This window comes from Passer montanus, unplaced genomic scaffold (genome assembly GCF_014805655.1).
Source record: "Passer montanus isolate IOZ18808 unplaced genomic scaffold, ASM1480565v1 scaffold7, whole genome shotgun sequence".
Lineage (NCBI taxonomy): Eukaryota > Metazoa > Chordata > Aves > Passeriformes > Passeridae > Passer > Passer montanus.
This window is the reverse complement of record NW_024372147.1, coordinates 14,251,013-14,268,744: the sequence shown is the minus strand read 5'-3', so window position 1 is coordinate 14,268,744 and position 17,732 is coordinate 14,251,013. Positions and strand designations below refer to the sequence as shown.

Here is a 17,732-nt window from a genome sequence, read left to right as displayed (position 1 = left end):
ATACTGAGAAGCAGAAAGTTCCTTTAACTAAATGTAGGACTAATGCTGGTCTGCCACTAATTGCGCTAAATAATTACATATTCAGAAATATCATGTATAGATTTAATGCATCTATTTCTATTTCAGACAAAAATATAGATAAATGCAAACATTTGTCTGATGTGCATTACTCAAATCTTCTCTGTTTTCACTCTATTAATCAGAGTATCAGAACCGGCTTCTTCTTCTGAGTTTTCTTTTGTTGCTGCCAGCAGTGCATATCAGTCTGACAACTTTTGTGTAAACTCATCAGGTTTTCCAACAGTAAAACTACTTTCTGACTTGTGAATCACTGATATTTAACTGTCATATAATTCTCCTTCTATTTTATTAATTGACAATAAAGCACATTCTGCAGAGTTAGCAAACTATGCCAAGAAAGTAAGTAAATAAATATTTGCAGATTACAGACATTCTGCAGAGTTAGCAAACTATGCCAAATATTTGCAGATTACACATCATAATGTGTACACATGGAAAACCTTAAGAGACACATAAATTCTGTGTCTCGGTACAAATAAGGTTTTTTGAAGGATGACCAGAAATTTGTCTCCTGATTTCAAGACCACTTAATTTTAGAAGAAATTCTGCAAGGTGATGATTCCATTCAGTTTAACTGCTGGGTAAAGTTCAAAACTTGCTGAAGGAAGTGCACAGCAAGATGTAGGTTCAGTCAAAACAGAGATTAAGATGGAGTGTGAACAGAGACCAGTACATCAGCAGAGCAGTGGTTTCCCATGATATGGTACATATGATATGGTACATTCACAGGAACATTAAAGCAATGGAGTGGGAACTTCCTAAAAAGGAAGTAAATATTCATCAGGGTTTCCTTCAGGAAACAACAATCTCCCTCTCTTTGGGAATTTTTCTTATGGGAGGTGTTTGGCATTTGACAGGACATGACAGGAGCTCTGGCCACCATCATGCGTGGACTACCACCAGGTAAGGCTATTAACAGCCAGGTTACCAGGTATATTGTATTTCTTTCTAATTTTTTTCTGTTTGCTTGTTTGGCTTGGTTTTCTTTTTTATGCTGTTGTTTTACTTTGGTTTGTTTTTTGTTTCTTTGTGTGTTTTGTTTTTTTCCTGACTGAATAGATTCCAGTTCCTCTTCTGGTGATATCAGAGTTTCATGGTATATCTCTGTCTCCCCCAGATCCACCCTGGAAATCTCTGGTATATGAAATTAAGTTCTATTTGCCATACTGAACAGACAGTGTCTACTCCAACCTCTGATTTAATTCTGCCACCTCTTTTTGACAGTCTCTTTTTGAATTGTGCCTATTCAGAGCCTTGCTTAGCCAGCCAAGTTAAAGCTCATCTGTCTGACTGAGACCAGTTTGGCAGGATGAAAGCAAAGATCACCTCCCACAGTTTTTTGAGATGAAATTTACGGTAACATAGCCAAACATCTTCCAGAGCCAATTCAGTGAGCCCAGGGTTCAGAAATCATGAATGGGTGTCAGATCATGTTCTTCCATGTAGTGATCCATCAAAGGAATGACAAGCAACAGTAATAGAAATAGCATTTCCCAGCTTTTGGCAGTTTTTCCTCTCTTCCACCTCTTCACGTATGCACACACTTGATGGCTTTTTACTCAGAATGAATGCATAGAGTTGCTATCCTGGTGACCCCCTTGTCCTTTACCAAGCACCTCTAATGCCTTGTAAGAGATCTTCATGCACTGTATTTTAGTGAGTTCCCATTGACTAAGGTGGCTTTTAAACTTCTACAGGTTCAGAAATTTTGGAGTCCTTTCTTCTGTTTGTGTTCAACATCATTTAACAACTGACAGCAAAAGAGTATTTTCACCAGTCACCACCAGCAGAACTGCTTTATCTCCCTAAAGAAATTAGACTCTGGCAGTGCTTCCCAGCACAGACCAGCAATGCAATTATCCCTATTATTTCAACCTTCTCATTAGCTAAATAAATCAATTTTGTCCTTGAGCTACACAATCAGTTCTTTGACTCTGCTGAGTTCATAAGGAATTGGCAGTCCTCTTATGGGCACTCTCCAGGGTTCACTAATCATGCTGCATGCTTTTTGAAGGACAGATAGATCAACCTAGAGTCACCACCACATAGCTGGTAATTCTCTCAGACCCAAATTTGTCCCTGGGCACCTTCAGACATTTTCTTCATACGCAAAATAGGCACCTAGAGCTACCAAACAATGCAGAGCAAACAAAAAGCTTAACCACAGCTGCCTCCATCAAGAAGAGAATTTGATGCATTATGAGAAAAGGAAAACTGGGATCAGAGGCGTGTGTCTGTCCCATGCTTCTGACAATTTGTTAGAAGTCTGGAAAACCAGGGAAAAGATCAAGGGATGGGTGACATTTTTCACAGTATTTATTCCAAATATATCCTTTCATTCAGTCAGGACCTGCTCTAATCATCTGCTAAGACTTTGAAAAATAGTATTTGAGTTTGTCAGCCTCTAAGCTGGCAGGCAGGCAGGCAGTGACTGATGCTCCATAATCACCTCAGCTACATCTGCCTCAGTGCCCCCATCACGTCCATTTAGTGGAGCTTTCATGACATACTTTCAACAAAGTATTTCTTACTTACCTCAGTACTAACTGCTTCATCTGAGGGATTGATGAGGACTACAGTTTCTAAGACATCACTTCTGTGGTGAAGAATCTTCTGACCTGCAAGTGCAGAGAGGAAAAAAGAAAAATTAAATTCAACCACCATGGTATAGACCAGGACTTTCCAAGATTTTGCTGTGTCACAGCCCTCTGGCTGACCTGTCTGAAGAAGTACCCATAACTCACCTTGTTTCACAGAGCTGGAGCAGGTAAGGGAGTAACCATCATCAGGTGAGCATCTGGCCCTGACATATCAAGTGAAAACTAGAACCCACGCTGCCAAAATGCTCCCTTCAGCCTTCCACTGGTATTGATTAACATTGGAAAAAGTTCCCTATTGGGATGGTTAGACATTTGCCATGCTGCCTACTTTATCTCACTCCTGCTTACAAAAGCTGTAGCACACAAAGTCAAGCAACAAGAGTGACAGGGCATACAAATAACATCTAGATCCTGAATTAGTAAAGTCTGGGCAAGTTTGGAGCAGCCTCACAGCCTACTGGCTTTCATACTTACTCTGTCTCTGTATTTAATAGTGATATTCATCTGACTGGGAGTGAATGCCAGAAAAACAAAATATGACTGTTGATTTTTTTCCCGTGCTTATGTTAATTGGCAAGTTCTTATCAGGGTCTCTTTCTGTGAGAATTGCAGTGAGATTAATTAGCACTGGATTGTCATTCAGAAATCCAGACTGGTAATTAGTCCAAAAAAACAGAAGAGCCATCCCTTCTGAGCAAACTGCTTGGCGCAGTATTAATCAATTAAAATAATTAATTAGGCTTAAAAGGGAGTACAGGACACAGACCTATTTGCCAACTTAGAAAACCTCCCATGTAAAGAGATGCAAATTAACAAAGCTGAGGACAGTCAGGCTGAGAGGAGCTCCACATCCCTGAGAGCATTGTGTGAGAGAAAGGGCAGCCAGCCATTCCCACAATGTCCCTGGCTGGGGCAGGCTCTATGCTGCCCTACCTGCCCCAGCGATGTCCTCTTCCCTCCTCACTGACCTGCCTGCACCAGTCCTGCCTTATTCCTCCTCCTTGTCCCCTGAGCTCCCACTGTGCTGCATCTGTCACTGTTGCTCTGGGAAATATCTACATTTATAAGCATGTGAGCATAAAACCAAATGATAGAAAGTGATGGAGGAGGAAAATATTGCTCTGAAGTAAAATGTGAGATAGGGTTGTAATCTATTCTCTTGTGTGTGACAGTGCCTAGAAATTTAGGGATAAATATCTACTTAGTTTGAAGAAACCTAGTTTTTTTAACATATATTCTTTCTGCTACACTTCCTTGAAAGAAGGATACAAATTATATATTACAAAAGGGGAAGAGGGCAGGTCTCACTTCCTCTGCAACACCCAGTTCTTATATTACCCTTTGCAATTCAATTTTTTTTAAAGTTTTGCTTCCTTGCCTATCAGAAATGCACATATAAAGCTAGAGTCAATAAAACATCCAGATGGTTCTGTTACTGCATACTCCTTCAGAAGATGCTCTGTGCCCTGGTATTTTATTTGTTTGTCAGATTTCCCTTAAATTAAGAGATTAGGTAGAGTTTACTGAATCTTATCATTAAGGAAATGAAAGGAACCCTTTATCAGACACTGAAATTTCTTGCTTAATAGTTGGTGAGCACATACTTTGCTTCAGGCTAGACTAAGCCTCATATATCATCAGACATGAACACATTAAACACAGGTAGAAAAGAAATGCAATTAGCCACACACAATGTTAGACAAAAATGCACAGCTTTAATTGAGCTAAAAGCACATACTTTGGACTTAACTGAAGCTGCTCCAAGTCATGTGTCTCTGTAGCTAGGAATGATGGTTTTACCTCAGGAGTCACAACTCCTGCAGACCAACCCCAGCAGTGGCTACTTGAATCCTACCAGACACGCTGCTCTAGTGCTTGTGTGGGTTCATGGGCCCTGACACTGATCTCCAGAGGGAGGCAAGTTGTCTGCACCATGTGCATGGTGCCCACTCAGAGATGCATGTGTGACTTTCTCCCTCTTCAGCTCCTTGGGATAAACATGTTACTGATTACCACACAGGTTACTGATTACCACCTGGCACTGGCAGGGTGTGAGTCACTATGAGGGTTCCCATCCCAGGAACATCTGGAAAGTTTGCAGATACTTGCTGGTGTCAGCAACACAATCCCATGTCACTGCTTGACAAATAGGAAAGACTTTGAAAAACTATTTGCAATTTTGTAAGAGTAATGCAGGCTCGCTGCCCAGATTGATATCCTGAGATGCTCAGCTGAAATGAGGGAAAGTCTCTCATGGGAATGGTTTTATCAGACAGAAATTTACTATCACAGTGTGGGAGCAGAAAGCAGCAACAGCACCTCATAAACTGGCAAAAGACTATGACTTACTAAATTACAGATGGAAGTGGGAGAACCTGAGACTTGTGTACATCTGGGGTTGCTTTACTGGATTTTTCCAGCCACTCTCTACACATGGCAGATCATTCAATCAAGCATCACTACTGACATGCTTTTTCCTGGGCATACCTGTGCAACTCAGCCCCATGGGTGTGCCTGCTGTAACAGGCTACTCAATAGAGGAGTGTCCACCAGCTTTTCCTGTCACTCCAGGTAGAAATCAACATTCACTTACTCCCTATCAATAAAATTCCTGCACAAAGTAAACTCTGAGGAACCAGACAAATCCTTCCTGTGGTCATTCTTGGCAGAAAGGGTGAAAGGAGTATTCTCCCTGGAAGTGTGTGCCTTCTCCCTGATAATGGTAACCTGATCTGGCATTCAAACACATTTCTCCGGCAACTTTAAACATCTCTCATTTTTCATTGTAAAGAACTTCAAAGTCTCGTTTCACTGCCAGAAGACATGACTGTGGCTGTGTTACATCAGCCACCGTGCTGGGTGGTATTAACAGATGGCACAGCCTGCAAGGCTGGCTAATGGAACTTCCCACGCCATGAATATGCAGTGACCTCTCTGCAGCTAGGAGCCTGCAGTGCTCTGCATTGTAAGAAGCTTCAATGCGCAGGTCCCCCCAGCTGCCCCTGGTCTTGTGGAGGAATTCCCAGACATTGAGGGGAGAAATTCTCCAAAATGAACCATAAAACACCCATCCCTAACATATATTCTTTCTGCTACTAAAATTCCAATTCTCCAAAATGAACCATAAAACACCCATCCCTAAAATTCTAAGGGAAGCTTAGCCTCTTGAAAGACAGTATTGGAGCTTGTCAGCCACTGTGCTAGGAAGCAATAACTGATGTTCAAGAATGATCTCAATTACAATCTGTTTCAGATTTACCAGGTTGAAGGTTATTGGAAGGTTACCATATCCCTTGCACAGTAATCTAATAACTCATACATTTTAAGTAACTTCAAACTGCTCACTATTTCATCTGCTATTTCTAGTCTGGACTTCAAACTTGTCCTACAAAACCACATGTGTTAACATTGGGCTCTTTGTGGTCGTTCTATATTAGCAACAGAGTACTGAGAGTCTGGACGACTGGTATTCTGATGGTTACTATATATTGTATTAACTCAACAAATCTATTTTCCCCTGTTTTCAACGCAAAGATCAATGGGTATAAATTGTCAAATAATACTGTAATTGTGACCAGCCCCAAATATCCTGTCTGCCTAGAGGCACTACATAGCAACAACAATTTCAGACCATAGAGAAAGAAACAATACCTTTTCATAGCAGACTATCAACTATCTGAAGAAATCTTTCATAAATGATATGGAGCACTCTGTCCTCTTCACCTTCTTTTTTGAGAAAGGGATACCAAAGCAAGCTAAGCTTCCTGCTGAACAAAACTGCAAGCTGGAGAAATAGGTAAGTGTCCAGCACTGAGCAAGGTAGTGATTTTACAGAGTCACCAAGTCAAATTCTGATGCTGTAAAACTCCGGAGTTCTGTATCTGAAAGTAAGAAGCAAATGATTTGCAGACCTGATGAAGAAATAGCTCTCTAATATCCAGGCACTGGACTGCAAGAACAGGACTTCAGAAAGCTCCTTTCAGAAAAGGTCTGAAAGCCCTGCAGGTGATACCAGGGACTGTGGAGGGCAATCATTCAGTCTTGTAACGAGCTGACACAATGGGGCATGCATAACACAGGCATAACTTCATTTATGCCAGAGAAGATGGATTCACTGCCTCCAGGGCTCAATTCAGCCCAATGGCTTCTTAAATTTATGCTGTCTTCAAGGAAGGTATAATAATTTTTTTCCAGCTACAACTCCTATATATGTATGAATAGCAGAATATTTTACACATTTCTAGGTGAAAATAAAATCCCGCTAGGATGTGAGCTGATGTGACAGCTATGAACAAATCTAATAATGAGTTAAAATTGCTGAACACTCTGATGGAGAAAAATATTTGGAAGAATGACACTAACTACAAAATGTGACTGTTTTCCCTGCCATCATTTAAACCTGCTTGCTCTGGACATGATGGTACATTCAGATTTATATCTAATGTTACATGCTTTTTATAGGGAATTATGTGTTATCTTTGCAAAGTTAGGTTAATCTTTCTTGCATCTGATCAGCTGGAATATTGAACTGTGTTGTGACTATTCAGAAAGCATAAATCTCTAGTTTCTCTGTCTCCCTGCATTGCACAAATGGAATTGATGTTTGAATTTCATTTGGCTCAGCTGCAGCCTGGTGATAACAGTTAAACATTCTTCCTACCCACATATGAATTGGAACAATTTATTAACTACAAATCCTGAGAGGCAATGTCCTGCATCCTCCTGTATTGTATTTTTTCATTTTTAAGCTCATATTTATTTAATGAAATAAAGCCCGTTGCATACAATTTCATTTTTGTTTTTGGGTAAGTCCTTATCTGTCAGATCTCGTTTGGGTTTATACCTCCAGATAATAACAGAGTCCTGAAAGTGGGAGGCTAGACAGAAGACGATTATGCAGTCTGAACAGTGCCTGCAAGATTCAGCCTCCAGTTACTGTACACAAACCCAGTTAACCAATCCTTGCTCAGGACTCTTAGACAGCAGTGAGAGAATGCAAGTCAACCTGTTTGCACTAATTTTCATAGCTGGATTCATATTTTCTGCCTCAAACTTTAATCTCTAATACTTGCAGACTTATGAACTGAGCTGTGCAAGGAGCTGTTGCAAGAACTATAAGCGATTGCAGGGACCTCACTGCTCTATGACCATTTGCCCTGAAATATCCTGAAATTAATCCAAGTCATTACATCACCTTTTTCACAACCTGTTGATCAACAGACAATTGTATCATCTTTTCACACTAAATATTGATTTCTTCCATGTCTGCCAACTTTGCGTGACATCTAATTTGCTGTCAAAATACAGCCATTTATCAAGTAGAAGCAAACTGCCCTTTCACTCCCACCTGTTAGTGTTGGGCAAATTAGTACTCTCACCTCTCATTTCTCACCTTCAGAAAATGGTATTTCTCACATAATTCTTGATATTTTACAATTTCAGGACACTATGAAGGACTTGAAAAGCATTAAAAATCAAAGACTACCCTGAAAAGTTGAAGCAAGTAAGTCTAAGTAAAATAACAAGAAAAGTTTACGGATTATAATTTTAATGTCTACTAAAATAGATTTATCTCCCACAAGAGGGAAAACTGAACCAAGTAGCCAAGGATTTCATTATTGATTTCACTGAGTCTCTGGACAGAAGTGAAATTTAAAACCAATACTTCTGAATATCTCAATAAAATCAGAGTCAAAAAACACTTGCTGTTTATATGCTGAACTTGCAACAGTAGTGGAATCCAATGCCCAATAAATGGGTTCACCCATAACTTTGCTTAAGAAAAAATATACCAAATAGTCAGACAACAGCATCAATTTATTCAGTTAGTTCAGTGACAAGTTATTGTTGTGGAGCATTAAAATTCACTACCAATGGGAAAAAAGACCATGTCTTTGTGAAATGAGTGGCAATCTTTGATTGTTGGAGTACTTCTTGGATTAGGAAATCAAACATTCCTGATCTATCCTATGACAATCAATTATTCCTAATATATAAGATTTTATTATTCTGGGGAAACTATGTAATATCCTAACCAGTTGTATAGACAACAGATCACTGGCAACAGTATTTGCTTTTTCATATGATGCCACAGCCTTGCATGGCTATCTCTGAACTCTGTAATTTCTCTTCTTCCACTGACCTGTGTAATGTACAATTCACATGACAAGAAAAGCTTAAATCCCAGTAGCCTTGTACACAAGTATTTAGTAGCACTGTGATTTCAGCAAGAGGATAGCAAGCACAGGACATAAATATGAACTGGAACACCTGGAATTATACTTTCCAAAAGGAGAGTGCAGCTTTATGATCCTACTCCAAGAAATGAGATTACTCCTACTCCTACTTCTGGGATTACAGAAAGAGGAAAAAAAAAAGAAGTGTTTAGAGAACAGAGTAGTTTAACATCAGGGCAGAAATAGAAGAGTGATAGGTGTTTATTAGAAGGCTATGCAATGCTCCTAGTCAAGAACTGCCTTAACCAACGTCATGGCTGCAGTCAGTGTAGCTTTGAGTAGACAACACCTCTTTCCAACTCAAATGTCTGACATGGGCTTTCACCACGAATTCATTTACCTGAAGCCACAATCTCCCTCATGAATCACTCGTCCAACCTTGAAACACGTAGTTTCAGAGATGCTAGAGGACTGCACAATTCGTAATTGGTTTGCGCTTTGATCCTTTCTATATGAATTATACAGCATTTTCAGTTATTTTCAAGGCAACATATAGCTCCTATTAATGCTCCAGATAATTAAAATTTAAGATCTTCCTCCAAAATATTTACAGTTTCAGAGTGGCTTCCTGAAATATGTGGCATTTTCAGTTATTTTCAAGGCAACATATAGCTCCTATTAATGCTCCAGATAATTAAAATTTAAGATCTTCCTCCAAAATATTTAGTTTCAGAGTGGCTTCCTGATATATGTATCTTAATTGTGTTGTACAATATTTCCACATACTGGTTTTGTAGATATAACTCTATAGACACTGTGGTCTCTAAACAACTACAATTTGTTTTATCTTGAGAACAGATCTGATAAGTGTGACAGAATTTTAATCCCATAAAATACATATAGGGAAACAATTTCCAAGGTCATATGGAAACAGAAACATGAAGCTTTAGAAGCCAACTAGAGTGCTGTAGCTAGACAATCCTTTTGGCTCTGCAAGCACATCACAATTCCGTGTTTTTGAGAGTACTGAATATTTAAAAAGCTAAGCTACACATAATGGATTTTTATTTACTGGGCCCTGTTAGCTACTTCCTAGAGCTGAAATTCTTCCATAAACTACTTCCCTGACTGTTAAGATATCAATATTATTTAACACTAACAATGTTATCACTGCAGACCTTCAAATGGCAACAGAAAACAACATCCAGCGAACTTTCTGAGGAATTTGTCTGGGACCATCTAGACAAAAGCCAAGCAATTTCATGTTTTCCTCTTCCAGATTCTGCATGACACAAAATTGAGGCAGGCAGGTATTAAATGTGATACTCTCTCCAAGCATTTTTCTTGAGTTACGTACCTCTAGATTACAGAAGTAATAATCTTAAGAAGCTCTTAAGAGAAAGACAGTAAATTCCTGGCATATATACCACGATCAGCCCTATATTTTTAAGCTTTTTCATTGTCTCTCTCTTCTCTCCTATCCTTAAATCTAAATTACATAGAAAATAGCATTGCTTTAGGATGCACTGCAGAACTGGTCTGGAGATTTATTTTTCAGCAGCACAGCACAGTGCCCTAGTACTGCATAGAAACTGGCAGCCAACACGCACCGTGACGGGAGACTGCAGTAATGCAGAGCTGACTCATGAGTCCTGAAGGTCAATAAAAGTCCTCAACTGAAACTGCATTTGGGAGGGTTACTAACCAGGGAGAGAAGGAGAGGTGCGCAACAACAGATCTCTTCCATAACCCTCTCTGTGTAGAAAGAAGGAAAATTTCTTTAACTTCTGGAAAACGTCTCGGATCTAGGAACTAAAATAATCCTGAGCAGAGCAGATCTATTTTATTTGAAATAGTTACTGCAATGTGATATTTAACTTTGGTCACTTATTCAGAAAAGTGCATCATTTCTCACTTCTCAATTGTCAAATAGCCAAACAAAATCTTCTTTAGGGAAAATGCCACTTCTTTCTCAATACCCCTATCTCATACTTCATGGTTTATTGAACACATCATATGTCATAATTCACGGGACTGGTTAGAAGTGTAAGTGTTCTTTTGTTATACCAAGTGACCAGTATATTCACATTACAGACAAAACTGTTTACTGGGCTGTTAAGCAGGTTTTTTGCACCAAACATGCTTGGCACTTTTTCCAAGGGCTGCTTTTTATGGGAAAAAACCAAATTCAACCAAAATCTAGCGGACTTATTTTAATTACTTCTGAAAACAAAATATGATTATGCCAATCTCCATGATCTAGCTTAGTAGCATCTACCAGTGTACTCCATGGGAATATTGCCATCGAGGAATGGAAAAGGTTCTTTGACTATAAAGATCTGCTTTTGAAATCAAGATAGGAAATATCAGCAATTATGGTTCTTCTTAGTGGTATTTAACCAAGTAGCCAAGACCCTTCCTATATCTCAAAAGAATACTCAACAACTTCAGTTAAATTTATTTTATTTTCTTTCAAATGTTGCCATTACTAAAACTTTTTCTTTTTACATCATTTCACTTTACTTCCTTGTGCTGCAGTGCCTGCCTGTACTGTTCAGCCCACAACATCCTGACTGCCAGGGGAGGGAGGCTTTTTCCTTTTCTCTGCAGCACACTCTGCAGATGCTTCCTTGCACTTCACCGCAACTCCCACTTTCATAAAGAAAATGGAGCACAGCAGCATCAGGGAAACTATGACGTAAATTTAAAATGTGTTGCAAAGGGATAAATGCTGAAATAAGTATTTCAGAAAAAAATTATTTCAGAAGTTTGCCTTTTCTCTTCCCAGACATCTCTATCTCAGTACATTTTTAGTCTTTTGCATCTCCTTAGGGAGAAGTATCTGAATTTTGATCACTGCAGAAGGTTTCTGTTAATATTTCTAAATTGCTACAGCCTCCTTACTAATGGGTTTTCATCACTATAGCAGCTGAAGCCAAACCCAAAGCTCCAATTAGAATCCTCTGGAGAATATTTCTGGGTCTTGGTATCATTACCTTACATGCAATTAAGTTTTAAGTTCATCCACCATTCCTGTTGAAAATCTGACAAGTCAATACAGTCTATAAAGGCTTCACACACAGGGAATCCATTCCTTCCCTAGAGCATATTCTCTTTGCAGTGTACTTATTACAATTTCTCAGTTTAGATACAATTTTTATTCTTCCTCCTATTTCAAATCAGAGAGGATTTCCTCACCTTGACAGTCCATGAATAATGAATGACAGATTCTCTTTGCAAGGACTACAGCTGTTCCAGGAGCCTTGCACTGCAGATTAGACACTTTGCCGTGCCATATTTTAAGATTACTTACGTTCAAATTTTCCTATGGTCTGTGAGTAAGTATATTTTTTTGGGAAAAACCCTACAGTTAATAATCCACCCTTGATTCCTGTACTGTAATGTTGATTACACACCAGAAAACCCCTATGTTGTTTGTCAAAATATCTCCTTAAACATCATTTACCTAGTGGCTCTCTTTGAAGAACTGTTAAGTTCTTCTTCCTCAAGTAACATCACAGCTTTATTGCTATTGCCTGAACAAATCATAGAATCATCACAGCTGTATTCCAGTGGAAAACTTGTAATTTTTTAATACTTGGATTTATTTTTGTGCATTTTAGGAAACTGGCATCTTATTGAATGTAGCATTACTATCAGCTAATTCTCCAGCTGTGGAATATCCCTGAGTCTCTGCAACCACTACAAAATATAACAAGATGCTCTGTTTGTAAGCCTTTAATGAGAACTAGGTATAAGCTTTTCCCCTGGCAACCACCCAGCTTCCCGGCTCCATAGCAAAACTTGCCCAAAGCTTTTATTCTGCTTTACATATAAACAGTGTTGCCAATCAATTTCTGGATTAAATTCACTGAGCCTTTCTAGCAGCAAATGTTTTCCTGGTCTGAAAGAGCAGAACAACTGTCCCACTCCAAGGCAGAGACAAGAGAGAGCCTCTTAAAAACCTCCAAACTCCTTCCTCCACTGATTCTTTACTGGATGTGTGCAATTCTTCACTGTGATGTTTTCATACAAACTGCAAATATAATATGAAATAGATTGCCTGTGTGTACAATACAGGCAAATACTATTAATTAATGCTAGATTTTACAGAGAAGAAAATGAGAAGGCACACCTGTTTCAGCACAAAGGGAATATTCTTCTGGGTTTAATTTCTGGAATTAAAACAAGCCATAAAGTAGTCCCTCCAGTCTCTGGCCTTCAATTTTTGGATAATGTGCTTAAGTACAACCAATTGAACTACATTATAAAGCAGAAAAAGACAAGACTATCCTCAAATTAGATTATCAAAACCAGGGAGAGGCTTTTTGTTTATCAAAACCAAAAAGCCAGCATGCATCTTCAGGAAATACAAGCCCACATTCAAACATTGCATTGCAAAGGCAATGTCTTTCATACCCAGCCTCTTAAAATGTCATCAACCAATTACCCTTACCAGTGGTTGAAACTGTAACATCAATAAGCAATGCATAAACAAGAAATAATGATAGCCAATATCCACTGATACAAGAAAAAAATAGCCACCAGCAGAGGTTAGAGGACTTGGGAACCAGAAATCAATGAACCGGCAAGTGTGACAGCAAAAACTGGCCCTCTAAATGACATAGTGGAGTAATTCCAGAGGCCCATAAAGCAACAGCTTGGATGTTTTTATTTCTTTACTGACCCTGTATCTTCTCCCTACACCAAATTTGTACAGAAGGATGAGTGAGGATCTAGCTCTGAAAACACCTATTTTAATCTTCGAATGTTTAACTTGTTAAATCTTTTTCTCAGGAAGAAGTAGATGCTCCCAGAAATAGTTCAGGCAGCCTCTGAACTGAGGTGGAGACAACTACTGTTGCAGACCTTAATGGGAGGATCCTTTTTGCTTAAGCAGCCACAGTATTTACAGGCTGAAACAGAACTCACCCCTGGTGAAACCATTTACACTTGTATATGCAAGAACTGCTGTGGAGAACTGTGTCCTCTCTAATCTGATAAAGATCTATCAAACTTCCAGAGAAGTCATGACAATGTTCAGCACATATCAAAACTAGTTACTTTAAAATGAAAAAAGCAAAATCTCACTGTCACAGAAAGCAAAACATATAATTAAATATGAGCTCTTCCTTAGGTTCTGTCTCTTGCAGCTAAGTTTTCTTACCTTTTACTAAATCTTCATTGTTATTTTGGAACCTCTAATCACCTTTTATGCCTCAAAACCACAAATCTCTGAAAATACTTAACATCAACCAGTAGGAATAGCAATACAATTTTGTCCCGGTCCTTTGTGAAACTCTTGGAAACCTCTAGCATACTATGACTGCTTAAACTTCCAAGCTTTATTCTTCCTTTTTTTGTGTGTGCTTAACTTCCATAATGCCAATGAGAATTATGTGCATACAAGAATGGAAGATTAAACTCTTTCATTGTCTAAGGGGTGCTATCAGCCCTGTGCTGCTTCAGTGAAAAACACCCTCAAGGATGTTGCAAATACTATGGGGAATTAATCTCATTACACACTACTAATAGCATTTGTGGCAGTGTTTGGTTCTTAGACCAACCATAGGTGACCACCTGGTGCCTGGTAACCAGAAAGCTGCTTCCATAACACATGCACAGACCAGGCTCTTCCTGGGAGACTAATCTGTAAGCTGCTATGGCTCTAGTCTCCTTACACTTTCTCTCCCACTGAGAAGAACATGTGTTTTTATTTTCAGTTTGAATATTTTGAAGTGAAGGACAGCGCTTTGTGAAAAAAGCGGGTTTTTTAAAAAGAATCATGGGTTCAAATACAAAGATTTTTAGTTATGAATTAATATATTGTGATGCTTTTCAGGGAAAACTTCACGTAGGCTTGTCTTCTTGAGTTACCAAATGATTACATGATCAGCTTCACCTAGTCTGTTCCAAAAGTAAAACTGCTGCAGGGCTGATTTTAAGTACTCTTCAGGAGAACTACCAGTGAAAATAAAGACATCTGTAAAAGAGAAACCAGGATACTGAAAAACACATCAGATGTTGCTTTTATTGGTCAGCATTGTCTTGTCTGTAAGTATTATAGAAGGTAAGTATTAAATTTACAAAGATATTTTTAACTAGGTTTTCTTAGTGTACACCAATTAAATCAGCAGGGTCATGCTGACTTGAAACAGCCAGTGACCTAGCACGCAAATGAGTCTTACTGCAGATTTGAACAGAAAGGACACAATCACTAAGCAACTGTTTGCAAGCACCAACTGAATAATTAAAGCTGGTTTCATCGCACAGATGACACATCATGCTGTGAAAAAAAATTACCTCTGGCAACACCTGTTTCTGTATCTGAAGCCTAGAAACCTTAGGGTTAAAGCACAAAGAATGGTGATCACCTACCTTTTAAACAAATTTCATATTTCTAATTACATCTGGCAATTGATACCAAGTAGCCTCCAGCAAAGAACTGCCAAGATGACACATTTCTAAGTGTCAAAACTGAAATCTATAAATGTGTTGGGAGAGTATTTTTAATAGAGCTGATGTGCTTTTACAGGCATACAGCAATGAGGACTGCAATTAAAATACAGTTCTTTCATTTCATGTGTTTTAAAAGATGTCTTGCATCCATATTCCACCTGGGGACTTCATAAGGACGCCAGTAATTTATTTAAGTGGTATCTCTTTAGCAATACAGAGTGGATACTGGAGATATAAAGGTTCTATTTAAATCAGAGGATTTGGAACAGTTTTTGGGCCCACTCCCCAGCAAGCTTTGCCTCTGTGCACAGACTGCACCTGCAAATGTGTTTCTAGATTTCTGAAGTCTGAAGGCTCTCACCTGTAGCCCCAAGGGTGATACTGTTGAATTATCTTAATGAGGTATATCCCTGATTAAAAAAAACACAAAAACCCAACAACTAGGGAACATGAGAACCAGAAAAAAAGAACAGGTTTTGGGAATTTATTAAAGGACAAAATCCAGATAACATTGAAAAATGCTCAGCTCTCACATAGTTGAGAATGAGAGAATGTGGTAAATTCAGTAGATAAATGGTAGTTTTGTGGAAAAATTTGAAGTACAAATTATCTATCAATAACGAATATCTACCCTATCTAAGTCTCAAAAATTCTTGCAGGCTTTCCCCTTGAAAATTCTGCAGAATCTAAAGTGGCAAAAGTGAGAATTTTGTAGCATTAGGCAAGATTCCATGAGTATATTTAAGGCATGCACAAAAGGAGGTCCATTTCAATATACTTTGAAGGAGACCTCTGGAAAAAGCAACGGAAAAGCATCGTCCTGACTCAGATATGATGGTATATGATTGCGTATTTTCCAAGAACAGATGAATACATGATAAATAAAGGATGTCAAGTATAAAAGTAGCATTAGGGAAGTCAAGCACTGTACAATGCATGTGCCTCAAGCTCTATGTGTCTTACAGTGAAGAGTATGCACTAGGTCTGCACAGGTGGCAGGGCACAAGGAAACATCACCTTTGCTCAGAGGTTGAGATTTCACTGTGTTATCTGAGTATTCCATGTTGCCTGCCTTTCTTAACCTAATGGCCATTTCTGGAGAGCTCTTCTTCAAAGTACAGTCACTGCATAAGTTTTTATTCAGGTTTTGTTTTATCCCTAGCTGATACATAAAATTATTCAGTTTCTAGCTCACACTCTACCTCAGGATGTGCTCCATATCCAAGTCCCCTCACTTCTATGCAGTTCTGCCTAGGCTGACGAAAACCTCACCCAACCCAGATAACCTTATCTTCCTCATTTGCAAAAGAACTGGCACTGAAACAGCTGATTTTTAAACACCCAGAAAATGTAAATCCCCAGTGATCATAAAAAGAGCCACTGATTACAGTGGCTGTCCCCACATAAGCCTAGGCAGGTGGCTAAACCCCATATGCTGCTACTCAGTTTTTAGTAGGTCACTGGGCAAACTTTCATTCATTTTTTATGAATGTTAAAGTTAAAACTAAATATGACTGCTGGTAGGCATGGGGTAGGAGATGGTATATGTCCATAAAGAGGTTTATATATTCTCTGCACATAGCTAAGAAAGAAAAAAAAAGAAAAAATATAAAATAAAAAATATACATATTTATCCTTACACTAGGACTGCAGTGCTGGAAGCATTCAGTGCTTATCCTAAAGCTGCTTGTATACACCCATTTAAGAGGACAGAACCAGAAGAAGACCCATTTACTCATCTGCAAGTCATGAGGATTTTAGAAACACACTAACCCTTGATGACAACAGGTACCAGCAAGACAAGAGAGGCCTTTGGTACTCTCAGGATAGCTTACATTGGGAATCCACAGGGAGATTGCACCCCAGTTTTGGGACCCATCCTTCGTGACAATCAGCAGATTTGGTGAGGTGAATTTACTTCCCCACTGCTGCCAGGAAAAACCTGTTGGGCGAGACTCATGCTTTCCAGTGCTTTAGGAAATTGCTAACACATAAATCAGATTTGGATTTCAAAACAATGTCTCTGACCTCCTCCGTAGCATCCCTTAATTCACACTTTGAGGGTCTCAGCAAGATTGCTGGATTTCTAACAGGTCTTTTTTGGCCTCTTTTCACCAAATAATGTGAGAGACTCCCTACGCTGTTGTTTTTAATTTAGTGACAATGAAGCATGGAATATAGTCCAATCAAATTCTAAGCAAAAATATTGTCTGGTATTACACTAATATTTGACTTGTTCACCAATAAAACATTCATAATGATATTTACAGCTGAGGGAAAGGTTCCTCTCTTATATGCCAAAGAATAAAAAAATAATATGAAAGAATCTCCAGAAAACTGGCACATTTATTTGCAGATTGTCCTTGGACTGGTTGCTATAAAACAAAACCTTATGTTCTTTGGCATAGCTCTCATT

General features: G+C 38.8%; 1 protein-coding gene across 1 annotated transcript in view; it reads right to left on the bottom strand.

Annotated features, from left to right (window-relative positions):
• Positions 1-17,732, bottom strand: part of MAP1B (microtubule associated protein 1B) — a 71,515-nt gene that overhangs the window by 22,590 nt on the left and 31,193 nt on the right. The window contains exon 3 of the mRNA XM_039729801.1: positions 2,617-2,699. Within this exon, the coding sequence (XP_039585735.1) occupies positions 2,617-2,699 (83 nt within the window). The remainder of the gene's footprint in view (positions 1-2,616; positions 2,700-17,732) is intronic.